The sequence below is a fragment of the Mesoplodon mirus genome (genome assembly GCF_964341445.2).
Source record: "Mesoplodon mirus genome assembly, chromosome: 1".
NCBI lineage: Eukaryota > Metazoa > Chordata > Mammalia > Artiodactyla > Ziphiidae > Mesoplodon > Mesoplodon mirus.
In genome coordinates, this window is record NC_138976.1 from 36,023,594 (window position 1) to 36,048,681 (window position 25,088).

At 36.4% G+C, this 25,088-nt stretch overlaps 1 protein-coding gene across 6 annotated transcripts in view; it reads left to right on the forward strand.

The window, feature by feature from the left end:
* Positions 1 to 25,088, forward strand: part of MUSK (muscle associated receptor tyrosine kinase) — a gene marked incomplete at its 5' end in the record, with an annotated part of 88,343 nt that overhangs the window by 7,373 nt on the left and 55,882 nt on the right. For all 6 annotated transcript variants that reach the window (XM_082630440.1, XM_082630438.1, XM_082630436.1 and 3 more), the window contains 4 exons: positions 3,997 to 4,123; positions 11,270 to 11,421; positions 15,528 to 15,655; positions 17,007 to 17,148. In XM_082630440.1, the coding sequence (XP_082486566.1) occupies positions 3,997 to 4,123; positions 11,270 to 11,421; positions 15,528 to 15,655; positions 17,007 to 17,148 (549 nt within the window). The remainder of the gene's footprint in view (positions 1 to 3,996; positions 4,124 to 11,269; positions 11,422 to 15,527; positions 15,656 to 17,006; positions 17,149 to 25,088) is intronic.

Consider the following 25,088-nt stretch of genomic DNA (forward strand, 5'->3'; position numbering starts at 1 on the left):
AACTATACCTTTCCTTGGCTTATTTATCCTCCTTTTCTGCCTCTTCATCTTTTTTTTTTAATTGATACAGTTCTAGTCTCTTTTTTCTTCTGCTAGTCTGGAAGTTTTGGGTTTTAATCTATTATTTTAGTAGTAAGCATTAATGAAATTTTAACAATATGTCTCTAACCATATATTTTCTCCCCATGTTTAGAGTTATTCAGTGTTTCTGTCATCTTCCTGCTTACGGTAAAGAACTTAGAATGTTTTAACAATCTGCTAAACTTCTTCCCTAAACTTTCATCTTATAACTGTTTGCCTAGAATTCTAGTTCCACTCTTTTTTTAAACACAAAAATTATTGAGTTTAAAAAATATATATTCCATAGTGTCTAAAATTGCAATTATATTTTACCACCATCTATGCCAACTACAGTTTCTCATCACTGGCCCCTTTCTTTTGGGTACAAGTTATTTCTTATGGAGTTTATATACTTTTAGTAACTGTTTCAGAGAAGGTCTCAGTGGTAAATACTCTCAGTATTTGTCTGTTTATTTACTTTGTCTTCATTTAAAAAAAAAATGATTATCTAAGCTGGCTATAGAATTCCAGGCTAACAGTTATTTTTTTCTCAGCCTTTTAAAAATACTGGTCCATTGCCTTTTGGTATCAATTGTTGCCAAATAATATCAGGTTAGCCTAATTGGCATTCTTCTTAAGGTGATTGATCTTTTATTTCTAGTAAGATTTAAGATTTTCTTTATCTTAAATTTTCTACAGTTTTAATCCAGTGTATCTAAGGATGAATTTATTTTTCTTTATCTGGCTTGATGCTTAGTGGAAACTTTCAACATGAATATTTCTGGGTTTTTTTCACTTTTGAAAAATGATCAGTGATTTATCCCTTTACACATTACTTCTATGCCATTTCTTCTATTTTATTTTTTTTTGGAACTTCTGTTAGAAGTTTATTAGTGCCTGTCTGTCTTTATGTCTCTTAACTATTCTTTAATACTTTTAATTTCTTTATTTCTTTGTACAGCATTCTGTATATATTAATGGTCATTTTAGTGCAAAGTTGGGAAAAGTTGGGGGCCTTGCTGCCTAGATATAAAATATAAAAGATGTCATTTCACCTAAAAATTCTGCCCTCTTCTTTCACCTACTCTCTCTCAACCTTTTAAAAAATTTATGCCTTTTATAAAGGCCTCAGTAATAGAGTTTGGTTCATTAGTCAGTGTGCTAGCCCTCCAGATAGAGAGAGGTCTGAGACATGGTCCCTGACCCAAAGCTTAAGGTTTTTATAACTGAGTGTGGGACAAAGACATAAACAAATCATTCTAATAACATCTGTGTGGCAAGTGCTATGAGTGACATATATAGGATGACCCAAGGTTAAAGAAAAGGGCATTTGGTTCTATCTAGGAAGTCAGGGAGATTGGGAAGAGATGATGCTTAAACTGGACCTTAAGAAAAGAATAACACTTACTAAAGAGATACAGGCTAAGTGGACACTCCCAACCACCATTTCCCTCACTCTCAGCCAATGAGTTTGCCTCTGAGTTTACTGAAAAAATAAGTTTCATTTAGATACTGGATGCATTTTATTTTTATTTTTTATTTTTGCAGTACGCGGGCCTCTCACTGTTTTGACCTCTCCCATTGCGGAGCACAGGCTCCGGATGCGCAGGCTCAGCGGCCATGGCTCATGGGCCTAGCCGCTCCGTGGCATGTGGGATCTTCCCAGACCGGGGCACGAACCCGTGTCCCCTGCATCGGCAGGAGGACTCTCAACCACTGCGCCACCAGGGAAGCCCAGGATGCATTTTTTAATGGTCAATGTGCCAGTTTTTTCTTCTTGCTTTATGGGGCTGTCACCCCCTACCCTGCATCTAAAATATTGCTCACACTACTTACTTGGCTTTCCTAGGCACCTTGCATTTTAACTAAAATGACCATATAATTTACTGTCCAAACTCAGGTATTTTTGGAGTATGGGGGTACTATTAACAATTATGCCAGGATAGCAGGCATAACTGATTATTATAGCTGATCATTTTATGTATCTATCCTACCTTATCATCTAGATTGTGGACTCTTACCAGGCAGAGATGTGCTTTACACATCTTTTTGCTTCTAGTCAACCCAGTGACTGCTCCATGAAAAATCGTAAATAAACCTTTGATAAATAATAATAACAAAGCAGTGATGATGATAATTATTTTAAATCAGATTATGCAATGGGGTAGATTTTCAGACTCACCCAAATACAGGTGCTGGCACTTTCTCACACCATCAAACCCTTGAGGTGACCAGGACCTCACCCCTTTGTTTTGGTGGGATCCACAGATTTGTAAATTGAAGTGGGGTGCATCCCTTTATCAACACATTCTCATCCTTCTTAACTTCTCTTTCCTCCCCAATTGTTCTAAGCCAGGTGACCCTCATTTAATGGAGGTGGGAGGAGAGAGGGACCATGTTTATGGCCTCTCTTCCTTTTGTCTTTCTTTTTGTAACACACATACACACAAACACACACCAAGCAAAAACAAACAAACAAAACCCCCAGCTTTATTGAGATATAATTCACATACCAGTCTCTTTGGTTAAAGTATACAGTTCACAGAGCTGTGCATTCATCATCATAATCGATTTTAGAACGTTCTTATTACACCTATTTGAAATCCTGCATTCCTTAGCCATAGATTACTCCCTAATCCCTCCATCCTCTTCCCAATTCCTAGACAATCACTCATGTATTTTCTGTCTCTACAGATAATGACTATTCTGGATATTTTATATAAATGAAATTGTACAGTATGTCATTCTTGTGACTGGCTTCTTTCACTTAGTTTATTGTTTCCAAGTTTCATCCATGTTGTAGCATGTATCAATACTTTGTTTCTTCTTATTGTCAAATAATATTTCGTTGAATGGATATACCACATTTTGTTTATCCATTAATCTGTTGGCAGACACTTGGGTTGCTCCACCTTTTGGCTACTATGAGTAATGTTGCTTTGAACATGGGTGTACAAATATCTATCTGAGTCTCTGCTTTCAGTTCTTTTGGGCATATATCCAGAAGTGGAATTGCTGGATCATATATTAATTCTATGCTCATTTGAGGAACCACCATCCTGTTTTCCACAGTGGCTGTGCCATTCTACATTCCCACCAACAATGCACAAAAGTTCTAATTTTTCCACATCCTTGCCAGTATTTGTTGTTATATTTCTTTTTTATTATAACCATTCTCGTGTGTGTAAACTAGTATCTCACTGAGGTTTTGATTTGCATTTCCTTAGTTAATGATGTTGAGCATCTTTTTCCATGCTTGTTGTCCATCTGTATACATTCTTTGGAGACAGGTCAGTTCAGATCCTTTGCTCATTTGTTGTTTGGGTTGTCTTTTTATTATTGAGTCTTTTTCTAATCTACTCATAATGCAGACGTGAATTCTTTATAAATCTGATGAATCTTCACCTTCAAAGCCTCTCATTTACAGGAGCCCCCTTCTAAGACCTCCGGTGGTTTCTAGCAATGTGTTCATATAAACATATGTTTTAACAAAATTTGGGGAAAATTGTTTTTAAACAGGAATTGTTAAGATTGCTTTCTCTTTTCACTTTGACTTCCCTTCAGTGACACTTCCCTTCAAGTTGATTGGTGTTAGGGAGGCAACAGACATTTTGTATTAATAATTTTATATATTTTTTCTTAAAAAGGACACCTAAATTATATAACTTTGGACTTCACAAAACCTGAATCTGCCTCTACCCATATATAATAAATCTAAGTCCGACTCTCCTGAGAGTCTTCTCTTTTGATTCTCAAATGCCTACTTTAGAAGTAGCAACAAAATCCTCTGCACAAAATTTTTCCTTCCTTTTGGCAAATTTCTACCATGGGGAAATGTCATTCTCATTCAGGTATGTGGTGGCCTCTGACTACTTACAGAAGAGTTAGCAAACAGTACTGTAGAATGCTCTCGTTTGATTTCTCCTCTCCTTTCAGCCCCTGTCATCACCACTCCTCTTGAAACAGTGGATGCCTTAGTTGAAGAAGTGGCTACTTTCATGTGTGCAGTGGAATCCTATCCTCAGCCTGAAATTTCCTGGACCAGAAATAAAATTCTCATTAAGTAAGTATTCTGCCTTTTTCCAGCAAGAATGCCCAAGGCTGCCATGTGATTTATCTTTGTCATAAATGTAATCACAGCTCTGGCAGCACTAAAGTTCACCTTCTAGAATACATAAAATGCAAATTTCCTCATTTTATAAATGTAAGATCTGAACTTCAGTGAGGTTAAGAGAATTGCCCAACATAAAGTGATTTAACTGATATGGGGAAGTTAGGGTTATTTCATGGATCCCAGGTTAGGACCTAGAAGAAGTTTCACAGTAATTAGGAAACACCATGATATCCTAATTCTGGGGGTACATGTTCCAGGACACTCTGGGGAATTAATAGGGACCAGCCTCATTTCCTGTACTTCTAATATCCCAATCAAGTGATGCATGTGGTCTAGGAATCTGACCTTTAGGTGACCATGACTTTTTCTTTTGAAAGTCAGAAAGGACTCTTGATGTATATAGTGAGGTACCCTCTCAAACAGATAAAATTTCTACTTGGCACATAAAGGTTAGGCTATCCTTTCCCCATTACAATAGCTATCTGATCAAAAATACTCTAAAAATCTGTAACAAATATAACCACTGGCTTTCTAGCAGGCCACATAGCTTGCATTAGGACTAGAGCATTTAAATGCTCCACAAACTAGAACTTTTACTCCACATCCATGAACTTGGATGGGGAAAAATTACATCTTTGTTTTCACTAAGCTCCAATTGAAATTTATCATTTCCTTCTATTATATATGTTGTAATGTGGGAAACTACCCTGGGCTGCAGAAGTCTTCAAGTATTCTACCAGGCAAGCTATCCCAGAAGTCCTGGAATAGGAAGGCTCACAGACCAAATTAAGATGCTTGAAATACAGTTAATTAAATCAATTTAAAATACATAGATAGAGAAAGGAATGGAAACTACCAGAGGGTTTCTATAGGTGTGCACTCTGTTCACGATGTTTCTGTTTGGCTGAAGGCTTCCCTAAGCCGTGTGGCTGACAGGGTCTTGGTGCTCTGGCCTGTTGTGCCAAGCTCAGGACACTGGACCACCAGAGACCCCCAGGCCCCATGTAATATCAATTGGCGAGAAGTCTCCCAGAGATCTCTGTCTCAATGCTAAGACCCAGCTCCACCAAACGGCCAGCAAGCTCCAGTCTGGATACCCCATGCCAAACAACTAGCAAGACAGGAACAAAAGCACACCCATTATCAGGGAGGCTGCCTAAAATCACGCTAAGTTAACAATACCGCAAAACACACCAACAGACGCAGCCCTGCCCACCAGAAAGACAAGATCGAGCCCCATCCACCAGAACACAGGCACAAGTCCCCTCCACCAGGAAGCCTACACAAGCCACTGAACCAACCTTACCAACTGGGGGCAGACACCAAAATCGACGGGAGCTATGAACCTGCAGCATGTGAAAAGGAAACCCCAAACACAGTAAGTTAAGCAAAATGAGAAGACAGAGGAATATGCAGCAGATGAAGGAGCAAGGTAAAAACCCACCAGACCAAACAAATGAAGGGGAAACAGGCTGTCTACCTGAAAAAGAATTCAGAGTAGTGATAGTAAAGATGACCCCAAATCTTGGAAATAGAATGGAGAAAATACAAGAAACGTTTAACAAGGACCTAGAAGAACTAAAGAGCAAACAAACAGTGATGAACAACACAATAAATGAAATTAAAAATTCTCTAGAAGGAATCAATAGCAGAATAACTGAGGCAGAAGAACGGATAAGTGACCCAGAAGATAAAATAGTGGAAATAACTACTGCAGAGCAAAATAAAGAAAAAAAGAATAAAAAGAACTGAGGACAGTCTCAGAGACCTCTGGGACAACATTAAATGCGCCAACACTCAAATGATAGGGTCCCAGAAGAAGAAGAGAAAAAGAAAGGGTCTGAGAAAAATATTTTAAGAGATTATAGTTGAAAACTTCCCTAACATGGGAAAGGAAATAGTCAATCAAGTCCAGGAAGCACAGAGAGTCCCATATAGGATAAATCCAAGGAGAAACACACCAAGACATATTAATCAAACTATCAAAAATTAAATACAAAGAAAAAATATTAAAAGCAGCAAGGGAAAAGCAACAAATAACATAAAGGGAATATGCATAACGTTAACAGCTGACCTTTCAGCAGAAACTCTGCAAGCCAGAAGGGAGTGGCAGGACATATTTAAAGTGATGAAAGGGAAAAACCTACAACCAAGATTACTCTACCCAGCAAGGATCTCATTCAGATTCGACGGAGAAATTAAAACCTTTACAGACAAGCAAAAGCTAAGAGAATTCAGCACCAGCAAACCAGCTTTACAACACATGCTAAAGGAACTTCTCTAGGCAGGAAACACCAGAGAAGGAAAAGGTGAAGGTGATATACTGCATATCACCAGTGGGTGGTTGTTTTCAAGGTGACAAAGTTGTCAGTCTAGAGGTGGCAGAATTATGAACTTGTCTTTCCATCTCTTCCTACCATAAATAATGCTCTTCTTTGTTCCATATTTTTAATTTATTCCATCCATCTTTAGTAGGTTGCAATTTTATTTACTACCTATATTCAATACAATTTATCAATTCTGCCTATATTTCATAAGTCAGTAGCTTACTTTTTATCTCTACTTACAAGTCATTTTACCAATATCTCATAAGTTATTAGCTTTACAATTTATATGCTTAATACTGTTTATGAGTTTTATCCATCTTATGTCTTTGTCTTCTATAGTAAAATTGACTATTCCTAAACAATACAGGAAAACCTCATTTAATATACATCATGAATAACAGTGGTAATAAAGTACCTGTGACACTATTACAGTAGAAGTTATAAATAGTTTTATATTACATTACAACATGATGTAATATATTATTGTTGCTTATATACTGAGATATTATTTATATTCTTCTCTACTTTGAAATTATAATAGTTGTTAGATAGCATTCAGTATTCAAAAGTCAATATTCAGGGCTTCCCTGGTGGCACAGTGGTTGAGAGTCCGCCTGCCAATGCAGGGGACGCGGGTTCGTGCCCTGGTCCAGGAAGATCCCACATGCCGTGGAGTGGCTGGGCCCGTGAGCCATGGCCACTGAGCCTGCGCATCCGGAGCCTGTGCTCCGCAACAGGAGGGGCCACAGCAGTGAGAGGCCTGCGTACCGCAAAAAAAAAAAAAAAAAAAAAAGTCGATATTCAAAGACTACTCTCCCCATCAACGTCCTTTAATTTGTCCAAGAAGGAAGTTTGTTGCCTACATTGTCAAAAAGCTTTGAAAAATATTGCCCTATAATCCTCTCATGTGTTTATCTCCCAATATTGTAAGTAGATGAAGAATTAGACAACCAATGAGTTTTTCTCAAATCATGCAAAGAAAATCAACATTATAAGTCTGGTTCAGGAAACCATAAATATTCTAACTTGGCTTATAATACTATGAATAAAATTACTTTTAATAAATTTAAATCTTCCCTTTATTGTATGGCAAAAAATATGTTACAAATAAATAAGAAGTAAAGGGAGCAACAGGTTCAGATAGTTGTTAGTCAAAGGATATGTGAAATAGGAAGAAATTATGTTTTGAAAATACAATTGAGTGCTTCTTAAGGAATAATGAATAACTTTACACAGGAGATACTTGACAAGCACTACCTCAGCCAGGTGATAAAGGTCAATATCAATAGTGAGAAATTATATTGATAGTAGTACCCTTATTATGATGTGATGAAATGACACTCTACCTGTGGTCTTCCTCCCAAAAGCTATAAACCCAATTTAATCATGATAAAAGCATATGACAAATTCCAGTAGAGGAGCATCCTTCAAAATATTTGACCAGTACTCTTCAAAACTGTCAAGTCATCAAAAGCAAGGAAAGTCATAGAAAATGTCAAAGCTAGAAGGAGCCTAAGGAAATGAGACAAATAAATTAAATGTAGTATCCTGGAAGAGATTATTCAACAGAAAAAGACATTAGGTAAAAACAAAACAAATCTGAATAAACTATGACTTTAGTTAATAAGGTATCAATGGTGACTCATTACCTGTAACAAATGTACCATACTTACCTAAGATGTGGGAAACTGGATGTAGGGGGTATATGTAAATTCTCTATACTACCTTTCCAATTTTTCTATAAATCTAAAACAGTTCTGAAAAATTTCTCTTTGACATAAATCATAGCAATATGTTTTTGAATCTGTCTCCTAAGGCAAAAGAAATAAAAGCAAACATAAACAAATAGGACCTAATTAAACTTGAAAGCTTTTGCACAGCAAGGGAAAACACCAATGAAACAAAAAGACAACCTACAGAATGGGAGAAAATATTTGCGAATTATATGACCAGTAAGGGGTTAATATCCAAAATATATAAACAGCTCATACAACTCAGTATCAAAAAAACCCCCAAACAACCCAATCAAAAAATGGGCAAAAGGCCTGAATAGACATCCTTCCAAAGAAGACATACAGATGGCCAACAGGCACATAAAAAGATGCTCAACATCACTAATTATTAGAGAAAAACAACAATAAGATATCACCCCACACCAGTCAGCTATCATAAGTCTACAAATAACAAATGTTGGAGAGGATGTGCAGAAAATGAAACCCTTGTACACTACTGGTGGGAATGTAAGTGGTGTGGCCTCTATGTAAAACAGTATGGAGGCTCCTCAAAAAGCTAAAAATAAAGTATTATATGATCCAGCAATTCCACTCTGGGCTATATATCCAGAAAAAATGACAATACTAATTTGAAAAGATATGTGCACCCCAAATTCATAGCAGTACTATTTACAATAGCCAAGATATGGAAGCAACCCATGTGTCCATAACAGATGAATGGGTAAAGAAGATGTGGTATATATTTAGAATGGAATCTTAGCCATAAAAAAGAATGAAATTCGGCCATTTGCAGCAGCATGTATGGACTTAGAGAATATTATGCTTAGTGAAATAAGTCAGATGGGGAACAACAAATACTGTATGATACCACCTACATATGAAATCTAAAAATTAATACAAATGAATGTATATGCAAAACAGAAACAGATTCACATAGAAAACAAACTAGTGGTTACCAAAGGGGAGAGGGATGGGGGAGGGGCAAATTAGGCATATGGGATTAAGAGATACATACTACTATGTAGAAAATAGATGAGCAACAAGGATATATTGTATAGCACAGGGAATCATAGCCATTATCTTGTAATAACTTTTAATGGAGTATAATCTGTAAAAATACTGAATCACTATGCTATGTACACCTGAAACTAATATAATATTGTAAATCAAGTACACTTCAATAAAAAAGAAGAGAAGAACAATTTATATTTTGAAAATTATAAATACTTGTGTCCCTCACAATCTAAAAGCAATTTATATACTTGAATTAAGCAGCAGTGATACAACAGATTATAAATCTTGGAAGTTTATATTTCATAGAGTGGCTGGATTCTTGGTCCACAAGCACATCTGTAAGATATTCCAATATTCATATTTTCCATGAAAACTTATACATAGCAAAAAACAAAGCAAAAATTACATGAGAGTGAATATCATGGCTATCCTCAGTTATTTAATGTGATTTAATGAACTACCCAGTGATTATATTATCCTTAGTCACATTAGACCAAAAATTACTACATCCCTTTTTTCCTCTTTAAGATCAGTGTGTGATGGGAGCCACCCATTGAATTAGAAAAATCAAAAATCCATTCCCTTTACAGTTTTTGTTTTCATGTCATGTTAGTTTTTCCCATTTCTACTGTAACAAATTACCACACACTTTGTGGCTTGAAACAACACAAATTTATTATCTCCCAGTTTCGGAGTTCAGAAGTCTGAAATAGGGCTCTTTGAGCGAAAATCCAGGTGTTGACGGGGCTGTATGCTTTCTGGAGGCTCCAGAGGAAAGTCTGATTTCTTGCCTTCCCTAGCTTCTCGGAGCTGCCTGCGCTCCTTGGCCCCTTCCTGCATTTTCAGAGCCAGCAGCTGTGTCACTCCATACTCTGCCTCCACCATCACAGCTCATCCTCTGATCCTCCTGCTTCCCTCTTCCATCTTTTAAGGACCCTAATGATTACATTGGGTCCCTCTGGATAATCCAGGATACTCTATTTTAAGATCCTTGACATCTGCAAAATCCCTTTTGCCATGTAAGGTAACATATTCACAGGTTCTGGGGACTCAGACATGGATCTTTGCTGGGGGTGGGCTGCCTCATATACAGATTTAGCGTAAAGGATATTTGGTCATAAAACTCACTTTTAGGTTGACGCTTCCTCTCAAATTTCTTTTTTTTGGTCCTAATTCCCTTCTCAACATTCACGTTGCATGTCATTTAGTGAGATAATATATGTAAAACCTGTATTTTTACAGTTTGAACCTCTTTTCTTCCTTATGTATCCCAAGGAACTAGGACTGTGCCTGGCACTTGTGAGGCACTCAACAAACATTTGATTCATGAATGAACAAATAGTTAAGTGGTAGTTACTTCTATAAATATTTAACTCTTTCTCTTTTTTTTCCATTTTTTAAAATTGAGGTATAGTTGATTTACAATGTATTAGTTTCAGGTGTACAGCAAAGAGATTCGGTTCATATATATATACATACACACACACACACACACACATACACACACATGCTCTTTTTCAGATTCTTTTCCCTTATAGGTTATTACAAGATATTGAATATATTTCCCTGTGCTATACAGCAGGTCCTTGCTGTTTATCTGTTTTATATACAGTAGTGTGTATCTGTTTATCCCTTTCTGCTAGTCGCACTTATGTGTGTGTGTGTGTTTTCATTATCTAGCTTTACTTCCCAGTAAATATGGGGCAGAACTCAGATCCCGGGTAATGATATACACTTTCCTAAATAAATTTTATGTTTGGTCTCATCAATAGACATCACCTTTTGAAGTTATTTTTGAAGGACTCAGCACTGCTTTGATTATTGGAGACTAGGAAAGATTAGAATATAATGTTAGCTTTCAATTCCCAAATAAGTTTATTCTGTTACTCAGAACTCAATCGAATTTCCTCAAACCTTTAGTCTACTTCCTCCATTGGTTAAGTCATCTGTTTGATCATTTAATCATAGCCAAAAAATCACAGATGGGGCCCTAACCTGCCATAATTCTCTGCGACCCACAGGCTCTTTGACACCCGGTACAGCATTCGGGAAAACGGTCAGCTCTTCACCATCCTGAGCGTGGAAGACAGCGATGATGGCATTTACTGCTGCATCGCCAACAATGGCGTGGGAGGAGCTGCCGAGAGCTGTGGAGCTCTGCAAGTGAAGATGAGTGAGTAGGAAAGAGAATCACCCATTGATTTCAAAGCTGACTTGGTACATTTTGAAGCAGGCAGTAAATAGAGCCTCCCGCATACCTGTATGTTCAGGCAGCCAGACAAGTTCAAGTTCAAATCACAACCTTGAGACAGTCCCACACCTCTTATTCCTGCCATCAACCACCCTCCTACAGGCAAGCCTCATTGTTCTCTACCGTCTCCCATTTTCATGCCTTTATATGTCTCTTTATTTGCGCCACCCTGACATCTTTCACCAGGAACTTCCCTTTAGAATCTTTACCCCATACCTTCAAAACAGTTTCATTACAACCAAACACCCTTTTAATCTAAAACCTCTTTGCAGACACTTCTTCTACCCTTTTGCCTTGTTTCAAACTTGATTTTCTTGAGCGACTTTTCAAACTTGAGTGACTTTTCTGCTTAAAGGGAGGCTATTTCTTCCCCACTTCATGTCAACAAGGCTAGCATGTACTGATGTTTCATTGTGGCTTTTAAGCCATTATATTTTGTATTCCTGTGCAAAACCTTTCCTCTCATGAGGGCTTTTGCCATTTTGACATTCTCTCTAACTCTATTCATCACGTCAGCTACCCACTTCTAGGTCCTCTCCCATATTTCTCAAAGATTTTGATTCCAGATTTATTAAATTTCTATCCATTCCTACTCCTGCCATTATCCTAAGCGATTTCAACAGCCATGATTCAGAGCCACTGTCCACTTCATCCTATAGCTCCTTGACCTTCACAAGTCCAGTGATGTTTGCCTTAACTCTTTATCAGTCTACCCAATCTATGACCTTGTCACCCCCAGGAAATGGACTGTATTTCAAATCTTAAACCCCAGTAGGTCACATCCTGAACATGGACATTTCTATTTCCAGCTCTGTCCGATGAGGAAAATTGTTTCCCACACGCATGATTTGCCTCCAAACAGAAGGCACAAACTTCATCTGTCTCTTTCTCAGCTAAGAACAGAGTCTAGCTCTCTCACACCCTTCCTCCTATTCCATACCGTCACCATCATGGTCATGTTCTCCTGCCCTTAACTCCATTGAGGGGGGTCTCTGTTCCATTGACCCCCAATGGGCACTTCATTCAATTCTCTCTTCACTTAGTTCTCTCTCCTACCTAGTGTGGCACACGCAGCCCTTACTAGCATCCTCAAATCTCATGACCCCCTGTGCTATAGCACCTGCTGCTTGCAAACTCTCAAACTTGTAATGAAGTAACCTTTATTTTCTCCTCTCTGACATCACAGTACTGATGGGAAAAATCACAGAAACATGCATATTGGCACCATACAAAGCATGGTGGAATCCAGTTCCACCCGGAACGTTTATTATGAGTTTTTGTTGTTGATTTTATCACTATTTCTTACATCTTTTATCTTTTGGTTTTATCGTTATTGTTTTGCTGGAGGAAGTGGTTTGCTGCTTCTTTTCAGTGTGAGCACGTGAGATGTCTTTTCTGAATGTTTGTGTGGCTGAAAGTCTTTATTTTGCACTCCAAATTTTTCTCCTCATATTTCCTACGTATCTATCTTGATATTCTACTTTCTAGGAGATTTATTTGGCTTTTCCTTCTGTATCATGAATTTGGTCTTCAGTATGACCATTCTGCTACTCTGACCTTATATTCTGTACTTTGATCTTAAAAACCCGTATTTTTAATTTCTAGGTATTATTTTTTCCCTGACTGCTCCTTTTCTTCATAGCCAACTGTATGTGTATGATGCAACATTCACTCATCTAAGGATACTATTAATGCATTTTTTAAAAAGCATTTTCTTATTTCACCTGCTTTATTTCTGTTTTCTTCAGGCTAAGTTTTGATTTTATTTTGATTCTCTTTCTTCATGTTCATGGTTGTTCTCACATGTCTGTTAATCTTTTATGTTTGATCACACCTATAAATGCTGTCTGAGATTAACTATAATAGGTATGTAGTGGGGCTAGTGGGACATCGTGGGAAAGCTGACCTGGGGGTTCTGAGGGTAAATAGGTTGGGATGTACCCACAAGCAGGCTTTCTTTCAGCATGTGGGGCAGTAAGAACACCAAGTAAGGAAGTTGGGATGTTCTCTTTTGCTGAAGAATGAAGGTGTGATTCCAAAGACAGAGTACATTTAAGTACTTCACTACTTTGTGGTACTACTTTTCCTTTGAATACTGCTCATATTTTTCTGGCACTAAGTGTTCTTGATTTGGGTTCTATCCTAAATCCTCTTTTTTTCTTCTCTCCTCTTCTTTTCTCCACTCCCTCCTTAGGAAAGCTCACCCATTCAGGTGGGTGTACACTGGTGTGGCCATTCCAACTGTTAAAATTTTGGAATGCTTCCACACTGCTTGCTAAAGAGCTGTTTCTGAGACCCTCAAGGTCCCCACCCCCATCGCTACTCCAACTACCCTCAGACCTCCTTCGGGAGTTCCCTCCCCCAGATTCCTTATGGTCCAACAACTAAGGGTTCAGTCTTGGCATAGCAGGACACTTCCAGCATCCCACTTCAACAAGATGACCAGTTCTGATTAGTCAGTGCTCATGGCTCCACCTGAATCATGCTCCCTTAGGGTAGGGAATCCATGACTCCACGTCAATACTCAGTTCATTCCTAATTTTCTTTATATTCAATTGCCCACAAAGGTTCTCCTGACCTCTCACCAACAGATGACAAAGACATCTATTTCGTGGAGAAGACAGGAGTTATTTGCTTTAAGCAAAGGTTTTCTGCCTAAGACATTATCTCTGACTCAGGTTTGCCATAGGGATCAGTTCAGGGAGCCCAATGGAAGGAATGAATAATACTCGCTTTGATTATACTACAGGTGTATCAAATCCTAAGCTAAGCTTTTGCCAATAGCTGTATGACAACTCAACTCACAATTGAGGTGCCTAGTCATTATCTAAATGTAGGTATTCACTGTCATTGATGAGAATGAGCATTGTATGCTTTAGATCGCAGACAAAGTGACAACGTTGATATTTTCCTATAACATGTTTAAAGCCTGTCTTGTATCTTTGCCACACTGCAGGATCATACCACCTCTAAGTGGCAAAAATGGCTAGATTAAAAATCAATAGACTATGCAGTCTTTGCAAATATCACTTATAACCACCACCAAACCATGTCCCTCCAACACACACACACACACACACACACACACACACACACACACAATTGAAGTAGAAGGGCAAAAATCCTTATTTCCTGCTCTTCTATGTCAAAGTAACAAATTGATTATGGCACATGACCTGAAAGAAATAAAATGCATCTATTTCTCAGTAGTGTCTCCTGCAAAGACAGTCTTTCTGTTTTGTATCTGTAACATAAGATTCCTTAGGAAATAAATGTAGTTTTCATTATTTTATGAATGTTTCAAATAGTAAAATAACTGGCATCCTGAACTTGTCAATACTTCTATGCAATAGATTTAATAATGTCTTCCTCTGAAAGCTCAATATTGGAGAATAAAAATTAACTGACATAAACTATTTCTTCTGAAAAAATTAATTTAGGAGTGTTTCACAGAACAGTATACACAAGTTGGCTTTGCAGAGTAGAGTTACTCTGAATTGTATTACAGAATTTCTCTGATTACAAGTATAGTAACATTTGATTTATTTTCTAGAGGATAAATGTATCTAATTTTTAATCATCAAACTTAATAGTCAAATTAAGATGGAAACCAAAGGGAAAGTAGGTCATAACTCAGAATTATCCAAATAAAACTTATATCAAAACTTTACTTTCATATGTTTTCATGTCTGTTGCTATGAATTACATAATGTTGAATTGTTATCAGTTTATTTTAATCAACTTTTTATTAACTATTTTTAAAGTGCAGAATACTATGATAATTATAAACTCCTAATATGTTTTATGAACTGAGTTTTCAAATAAGATAAAACAGAGATAACCTAAATTTTCAAAAATGATTTCTGTTTGATAGCCACTAAAAACATGTCTTAGCATTTGGCGAATTCTGTATTATAATAAGCCTAAGAATATTTTTAATGTATATTTATAATTAAACATAAACTTAGAAACTCTAAGTTTAATAAAGCCATATTGCTTTTTAATTTTTAACCTTCATTTCCCTTTAGAACCTAAAATAACTCGTCCTCCCATAAACATAAAAATAATAGAAGGATTAAAGGCAGTTCTACCATGTACTACAATGGGCAATCCCAAACCATCAGTGTCGTGGATCAAGGGGGACAGTGCTCTCAGGGTAAGTGATTGTTATGTTAAAACATGTATATACAACACATTTTCAAATACAACAATCCTTTGCAAACTCAGTCGCACACTTATAAACTTAGTATAAACTTTTTTCCATGTACAACATTTAACCAAACTTTAATATTTCTGTCCCCATAAATGCAAATTGTAAGGCATTCCAGTTGGGGCTGAGTAAAGGAGAAAAGAGATAGGAACCAGTAGTGTTAAGGATGATAAAGGAGGCAAAGCAGAGCAAAGCTACAGTCTTTTTTGTTGGTTCGTATTTGAATCATTTATTTTTCAATATTGAATCTTTGAGACTCAAGAGATTTAAAAAATGGAACTAAGCTCCAAGCTTTAGACCTGACAAATAGTTTCTGGGAGGAGAGAGAGAAATAAGGTTTGGAAGAAAAGGAATGAGAACATTCTGGAGTGAAGTTAGAGCATCAAGACTCAAGACTGGTGAACAAACCACCTTGACAACAACCTCAATCACATACAGTAGTCAAACTTGAAATGCATTATTCACATGCTTATTTTGTACTGCTTTGTATCTTATACCTACATTTATTGATAAATTACTATACTGCATCACCATCGTCTCTTTCCATCCTTGTATAACCTACTAACTGTGAACTCAGTGAGGTCAAAGACATTATGTTTTTCATATTACTGTACTCAGAGTATTCCATGGGGAATACATAGGTGTTGATATATGTCAATTAATTGAAATAAAACATAATATCAATTAGCTTTGTTTTATTTAAAATAAAACAAATAATTTTCATTTTTTATGGTAATCTGTATAATTCTCTGGCTTTCCTTTTGTTATAAATATTTTCTACAATAAAAGCAGGGGGTGGCTCTATATATACTACTGAATTTAGAGTCCCCAGAGAGAAGATAGATGTAACATTTTAACTATAAAGACCAATTTTTATATTATCTGCAGAATTTTCCAACTTTTCAAAGGACATATATTCCCCTAAGGATACCATATAGGCAGTAAGCATGGCTGTTAAAAGCAATGCTTTTAATCAAACGGACCTGGATGTGACTTTTTTAGATAACAAATAAACTCCTAAAATAAGGCTTGTTGATGTAGGACATCCAATAAGCCTTGGGGTCCTCATATAATGAAAGAAAATAAAAATAACTATATCTTATGGCATTGTTATTAAAATTAATTTTGGTAATCTTATACTATCTCATTTATTATTATATGTTACCCATAATAAATGCCAAATAAATGTTAAAATAATATTTTTGATAAGAATGATAGTGATGACTAGATGAAATATAGCAAATGTGTCCTTGACAGACCTATGGCCATTTTTAATTCATGTCCCTATCCCTGGCAGGAAAACTCCCGCACTGCGGTTCTTGAATCCGGGAGTTTAAGGATTCATAATGTGCAAAAGGAAGATGCAGGACATTATCGATGTGTGGCAAAAAACAGCCTCGGGACGGCATATTCCAAGTTGGCGAAGCTGGAAGTTGAGGGTAAGGAGCTGCGTTCCTTCCCCTAACAGTGCTAGCGGAGGGCCTCACGCTCTACTGTGAAGGCTGTATTTCATCTTGCAAAACAGAGAGGCAGTAGGTAGTTCATTTCCCTCATTTATTGCAGATATTAGACCGTTAGGTCAACACTCAAAAAATTGAAAAGAGAAAAAAAGAAGTTCCTTTGTATAACAGGTCATATTCCATCTATGGCCCATCAATTAATCAAAACCGACTAAAGTCACTATAATACTAAAACAATAGGATACCATTTTAGAACGTCTTCTTGGCTTGGACAATTCTCCCTTGTTTATAAATTTGAAGATATTCATTTTATCTTTTTTTCAGCATAAAAGACGTGTCTTAAAAATGTATCAAAAAGAAAAGAAAAAAAGTAACTTCTTTCCAATTGTATTGTCACAAAGGGTTGAGAAAAATATAATACCGGCTCAAAATGTATAACCCCAAATTGTCCTACTTCTATGAGTTATATTGTCAAAATATTTTCCGATTTTTAAAGTGTTCCCTTAAAGTCAATTAATCCAACAACTGGTTGTGAAATATCTTCACTGAGAAATCAGAATCCAGATCGAGCTAGGGATTCTATCCACTTGGTCCTCAGCTCCTTCTTGACCTAAAATTATAACATATTTTGCTTAAAAATAGAAACTACCAGCATGCCTATATGAGGTGAGTAAACTGAGTGCAAAACTCTTCCCAACTCCTCCTGTTACAGGCCTTAGAATTAACCTCTCTGGCTCTCAGTTTTCTTATCTGCAAAGTGGGGTTTGTTGTGAGGATTCAATGAGATAAGTTACTGGTAGTATTTAGCAGAGTATCTGACCCTTTGTAAAACTCAGTAAATGTTGACTATAAGAATTATCACTTCCTTTTCTGCTTTTCTGTTATCTGATTGATAAAGTGATTATCACACACTGGCACATATTATAGTTCAGCTGGGGAAGACTTCACAGTTTCCCCATAGCTTACTTTGATGTCACCCTTCTCTTAGGCCAAAATCGACCCTTTCCTACATTTCTTCCTTCTCAATCATACAGTTTTCTATTAGCTCCTTTAAGACTATCTTTTATTTCCTAGCTAGACCTCCTTCTCACAGCTTTAATGATCTCATTTCAATTAACTGTTCATGGAAAGGAATGAGGTTGGAGGGAATAGTGGTTGTCAGATGTAAAAAGAATATATTTTTAGCACAGCTGCTAGAATTGAAAATCTTTTAAATGATCAATGCTATTTAAAGCTCAGAATGCAACAACCACCTGATGTAACTTATTGAGTGAAAATTAAATAAACATACAAACACACACAGTCCCACTTTCAGACACAGTGAATGTCTGCCTAGATCCAGTGTTTCCTTGAACTCCAGTTCAAAGAATTCTGGCTTGAATTCTGGCTTGAATGTGGAGGGATACAGAACCAATGGCTTGAATTCTGGCTTGAATGTGGAGGGATACAGAACCAATGGCTTGAATTCTGGCTTGAATGTGGAGGGATACAGAACCAATGGCTTGAATCATGGCTTGAATGTGGAGGGATACAGAACCAATGTTATCCATTTGTGTACAATATCATAAATATTTCCCTCTTCAAGGTATAAAATATGAGCCCACTGAATTATAACATCAAATACTGATTGTTTAGGTTACTGTCTTCAAAGATATTGAAACCATTTGGTTTAGCTTTGGCCTAGAGAAAATTATCACAGATCTCATTAGTTGGAGTTCAATTATACAGTTTGGTCTTGCCTTGCCATTTAGTTTTGTATCATGCCTGTCAGTAAAACTGAACACTCTCCTTTCTTCCAAACACTGAAACCATCATGTTCATTGTATTAGTAATTAATATATGCTAGAGATTTTATTAAACTTGCTAGTACTGAGAGCTCATAATATCATTTAAAGTTACTCTACCAGTAGGTAAGATGCTCATTTTAGCATGCATGTCTATTTCTACTCCATTCTAATCCTTATTAGTCAATATACACGAAAATATGTGACATGCTTAGCACAGCTGCTGGTATATAATATGCATTTAGTAAATGGTATCAACTATAATTATTACTATTAGAAGATAAATTTTGCAGAAAATCTGCTTTGGCTATTGAAGCTCTGAAAAATTGGCTTCCACCTAAAGGAATAGTGGAGGCATGTCCACAAGATATAATGCAAACATGACCTATTTTAAAGGAAGGGCCAATTCAACCAACAACTCAGAGCAGGTGAAAAAGCAACTAAGAAGTCACTGGAAGAATCTCAATGTGCCTTCAAATGCCTGCTGTCTTGGCAATGGTGAGGGCTAAAGATGAAACTGGCCATGGTCAGTTAGGACAGATGAGCATTTGCTATGTATTATATCAGTAACTCTGCAAATTAGTTTGAGCAAATCAGAATGAGAGCCCTGTAAGTGCTATTTGATGTGGGGCTACATTGAGGGCAAATAGGTATGTCGGGGAAAGATATGGTTTGTCTGCCATTGTGAGCTTCTAATGAGGTGAAGCATGCCAGGTTATGGATTTAGTACAGTGTGTTTGCTAAATCTTAGCAGCCATAACAAACATGAAAGAAACACCCTTGGACACAGAAGTAAAGCTAGCTCCCTTTCTAGATTGCCATCCTCAGGCCACCGGGTCTCTGGAATGGCAATGTAAAGATATTCTACCCTGATGCCCTGCCTTAAAAGATTCAAACAGTGGCATGCAAAATTACTGATGGAACCATCTAACTCAACCATGACCAAATATGGATGTTTTTTGAAAAGGATGAGCAATTCGGGATGGCTAACATTTTAAAATCCTAAATGCTTTACAAGTATTATTTTATTTTAATTTTCACTAACAGTCACTGAGGGAGGGCCTATAATTGTACCATTTTAGGAAACTGAGGAACACAGAGGATAACTAATTCACTCAAGGCTGCACAGATAGAGGCACCTAAGAAATGGGGTAACACTAAATACTGTGTGTTCTATTAAAAAATGAGAGAATCATGTGTGACATTGTCAAGAGTAATGTCAGAATGGGGATGGGGAAGAAGCCAGAATTCTGTGAATGAAGGAGAACAGGAACTGAAAAAAGAGAGACAGTGTATGTAGACAATTTTTTTCGATAAATTTGGCAGAGAAAAGGGATGAGTCAAAAAAGTTAGCAGTAGTTGGAGGCATCTTTGGCACATAGGAAGTGTGGTTTTGCACGATTTCTCTTTTTAAAAGATTGAAATGTTTAAGAGAAAAACATGGACAGTGTTAAAATATTAACGAGAAGGAACCCAGAGAGAAGGAAAATTTGAATATACAGGAGAGAGGTGGAATGTTCAAGGGACTGTGGTGCTTGGGAAGGCAAAAGAGATGTATTCAGCAATAAACTTTATATAGGGGGTGACCGCATGTCCCAGTTTTCCCAGGACAGTTCTGGTTTACACCTGTTGTCCTGGAATAATTATTAATAGAGTCCTTCTTTTACTTTCAAAAATATCCCAGCTTCAGTGGTCAATTATATGATTACTTAGACAGGAAGAAGAAACTTCCTTCCTTGTAATAGGAAGAAGGAGAAAAGAGGTGTATGCCAGTATAAATGAGTTCATTAGTTGGGCAGATGGAATTTGAGAAAGCTCTGTCCTGATGGGCTTTATTTCCTCTAGGAAGTAGGAAGTAAGGTTATCTTCTGTAAAGGGGGGCAGAGGGATGAGGAGAGTGGAAAGGTTTTAAAATAGCTGTGGGGAATGGGGGACATGACTCACAGGGAAACTAGGCTTGCTGGGCAACATTCAGATTTTAGAAGAGAACAGGACTATGAATACAGAGTGGCATCAATTTGCTTCATTACAGGTTTTCCCGCAGGGTTGCTCAGCAGTACAGGTATAAGTTGGAATAAGTAGGAAGCCAAATCCAAAGGCAAGATATAAGCATTGGAGTTTTGCCAGGAAAGAAAAGAGGGCAAAGGATTTGTGAATATTGTAAGAGAATGCTTGAAATGATGACTAATGGAATCTTTATGTACTAAATACACAAACCTGAGATTAAACACTTAGAACTCCAGCAACACGGCCCACAAGATAATATGAAAATCTTCCTACTACAAACAGCCAGAAATGCCAGGTTAGTTGTATAACTCATAAGGAAAAAATGTAAATATTCAGAAGTCAGGAATGAATAGAAATTGGAAAAGCAGAGCAGTAAGATCATGAGCTGGTTGGGCATTGTCCTCCACGTAATGAGACAAGTGCCCATTTCTATAATGTAGAAGATTGGTTTTAAGACTCTTAAAGGGAAAAAGTCAAGGTCTTGGGTCCCTGTGAAGTGGAAGTTAGTGCTGATACCCTTGTATAAAGCTGAGAACCACTGAAGTGGAAAGATAGGCCAGAAAAATGCTACCCTTTGGCATAGAAAGACAACACAGAGGCTTGTCTTTCTCTTCATAAGAAGAAAAAACAAGTGTTCTTATGAATGAATAGCCAATACTCAGGACTGTATCTCAATTAGATTTGGTTTTGAATTCATGCTGCCCACACAGCCAGTCTGGGAATCCCCAGTTGGAGAAATTAACATAAAAATTAATCCCAGGTCTTCCAAAAAAGACATAGAGATGGCCAACAGGCACATGAAAAGATGCTCAATATTGCTAATTAATAGAGAAATGCAAATCAAAACCAAAATGAGGTATCACTTCATACTGGTCAGAATGTCTATTATCAGAAAGTCTACAAATAATAAATTAGAGAGGGTGTGAAGAAAAGGGAACCCTCCTACACTGTTGGTGGGAATGTAAATTGATACAGCCACTATGGAAGACAGTATGAAGGTTCCTTAAAAAACTAAAAATAGAGCTACCATATGATCCAGCAATCGCATTTCTGGGCATATATCCAGAAAAAATGAAAACTCTAATTCAAAAAGATGTGTGCACCCCAATCCAGCACTATTTACAATAGCCAAGACATGGAAACAACCCAAGTGCCCATAAACAAATGACTGGCTTAAGAAGATGTGGTATATATAAAATGGAACATTACCTGGCTATAAAAAAAGTGAAATATTGTCATTTGCAGCAACATGCGTAGGCCTAGATGATATTATACTTAGTGAAGTAAATCATTCAGAGAAAGACAAATATGTGGAAAGACATATGTGGAATCTAAAAAATAATACAAATCAATCTACATACACAACAGAAACAGATTCACAGACACAGAAAGCAAACTTATGGTTACCAAAAAGGAGAGGGAGGGACAAATTAGGAATATGGGATTAACAGATACAAAAAAATACATAAAATAGATAAGCAACAAGGATTCACTGTATAGCACAGGGAATTATATTCAATATCTTGTAATAACCTGTAATGAAATATAATCTGAAAAAAAACTGAATCACTTTGCTGTACACCTGAAACTAATACAATATTGTAAATAAACCATACTTTAAAAGAAAAAGTTTAAAAATTAGTCCCTGGTCAAAAATTTAACAACAAAAAAGCTGAAAAAAGAAACACCTTACACAGGTTACATAGGGTTTTCATAGGTAAAGCCACACTGAGGATGAGTTCACAATACAAAATTATCGCATCCACAGGAAACAACCCGCCTTGAGTGAGAATTAGCTGACACAATATACAAAGTGATTTAAACCCCAGGAAATTCGATTAACAACACAATATAATAGATATTCTAAAATAAATATGTTTAAACTAAAGACACAAAAGGAGGAACAACAAAAAAGTAAAATACATTAGGAAGAAGAGAGACAGTTCTGATAAAGAATTAAATATAATTTTAACAAATGAAAAATATAATGGTTAAAATTAAAATTCAGTGGTTGAATAATGGTATATTAGAGATAAAGAGATTATTCACACATTAGAAGTCAGCTCTTCAGAATTAAGAATTCAGTGCAGAGAGATGGGAAAGATGAAATTGAATTTAAGAAATAATTAAGGATAAAAAAAGAAATAACTAAGGATGTAAATTATAGAAAGAGAGAATAGAGAAATATAAGAGAAGCTATACTCAAAAGCATGATGCCTGAGAACTTGCCAAAACTGATGAAAACTTAGATCTTCAAGTACAAGATGTACACCAAATCCCAATAGTAAAAATAAAGAGCAGATATAGAAATACTTGCACACCCAGACACATTATAATGAACCAAACACATAATGAACCAAAGACAAAAAGGTGATGTTAATTATTAAAGAAAAGACAGATTACTTACAAAGAACATCAATTAGAATAACAACAATAGACAGGGTGTGGGAAACCAGCAACTGCAATTATTCTTATAATTTAGTGTAGCCTAGTGGATATGTTTTTTGTTTTTTGTTTTTAATAACCATCAAACTTTAAAATGTGAATCGATTTGTCTCAATAATTTAACTTCTAAAAATTTTTCTAAGGGAATTATTTACAGAAGTATATACTCAAGATTATCACAAAGTTGTTTATAATAGTAAATTTTTAAAAATAATTTAAATTTGCATCAATAGGAGACTGACATAATATGTGATGAAATTCCATGTGACCATTAAAAAGGATGAGATCGATCTATATGTATTAATTTCTAAGACTTTCCACCATATATGTGACTTGGGTCTGTTTCCTGTCTCTGAATCTCATTTTCCTCATCTCTAAAACAGGGGTAAAAATAGGACCTACCTTTTAGGTTTTTGCAATGATTACATGAATTAATACTGGCACACAGTAAGCATGATATATTTGCTGCTTTTATTAGTAGTAATTTAATTAATACTTACATAGTGCTTACCATGTGCAAGGCAATATCCTATTTCTTTAGAAGTATTAACCCATTAGAAATATTAATGTGTTCATAAGTGGAAAAGTAAGTTAAAGAACAGTATGTTATATATTATACACTGGAGTATAAATGCCAAATTGTTAATAGTCATCATCTCTGCATATAGAATTACATGGGGGGGGGTTGGTAACCTTCCATCATATACTTTATATAGCTTTCTAATTTCTGAACTTTTATAAAGAGACCTTTATAATGAGGAAGAATTAATGCTTGTATTTATGCTTTGGAAAAAGTGACTTCTTCCAAATATTATACTATTTTAATCAAGTGACATCAACCTTTCTGTTCATTGGTTTTACATATTATTTTTGTAGCTCTGTTGCTCCATTCTGCTCTAGAACAAACTCAGGGATGGGAAAAGTTTTGTCAAAGGCAATCGATCTCTGTGTTGATTAGATATTCACAACTCTTGCCTATTGGCTGAAGAATGTTCAGGGTGGGATCATGATAAACAGAACACGGAAGCTGCCATTTCCTTAGGGAGGGAATTAACCCGTAAAGACAGTAAGTTGAGGAAGTAAGGGAGCCACTTAGATGGAGTGGGAAGTGAAAAGGTTCAGAGAGTGGCAGCTACTGGTGAACTCTCCTCGTTTGACTCTTCTTTCTTGATTATGGGCAGAAACCTGGAATATATGATTCTGTAGTAGCTTGGAGGATCCAAACTAAAATTCCATATGGGTTCTGATTTCTCAATGAATATTTTCTACACTTGGTTAGGTGTTATTGACTCATAAAGTAAAATAACAGTAAGTTCACATAGAAAAGTGAAGCACTCCTGGGTGAGAACTATATAGCTATACTGATTTGCCATTGGCAGGGAAATCTCTGGTTTCCCAAATTCCATAGTGACCTGGAATGCAGAAAAGAGCTGTCAGTCTCACAAATATGGAGGCTCTCCCTCTGGAAATGTTAACCCCTCTCTCGGGTACCTCTGTGACAGTAGGCTTTAGGATAGGCCTCATGGCAGGATAAATGAGGGCCAGAGAAATCTGTATGTCATATTTCATAGAAAATTTCATTTTCTAAATGTTCATTTTTAAATATTTTACCATATTTGGAGTGAATCTCACAGTCATTGATTTCTTACAACAAGCATTGGCTAATTTTTTGTTTCTTTATTA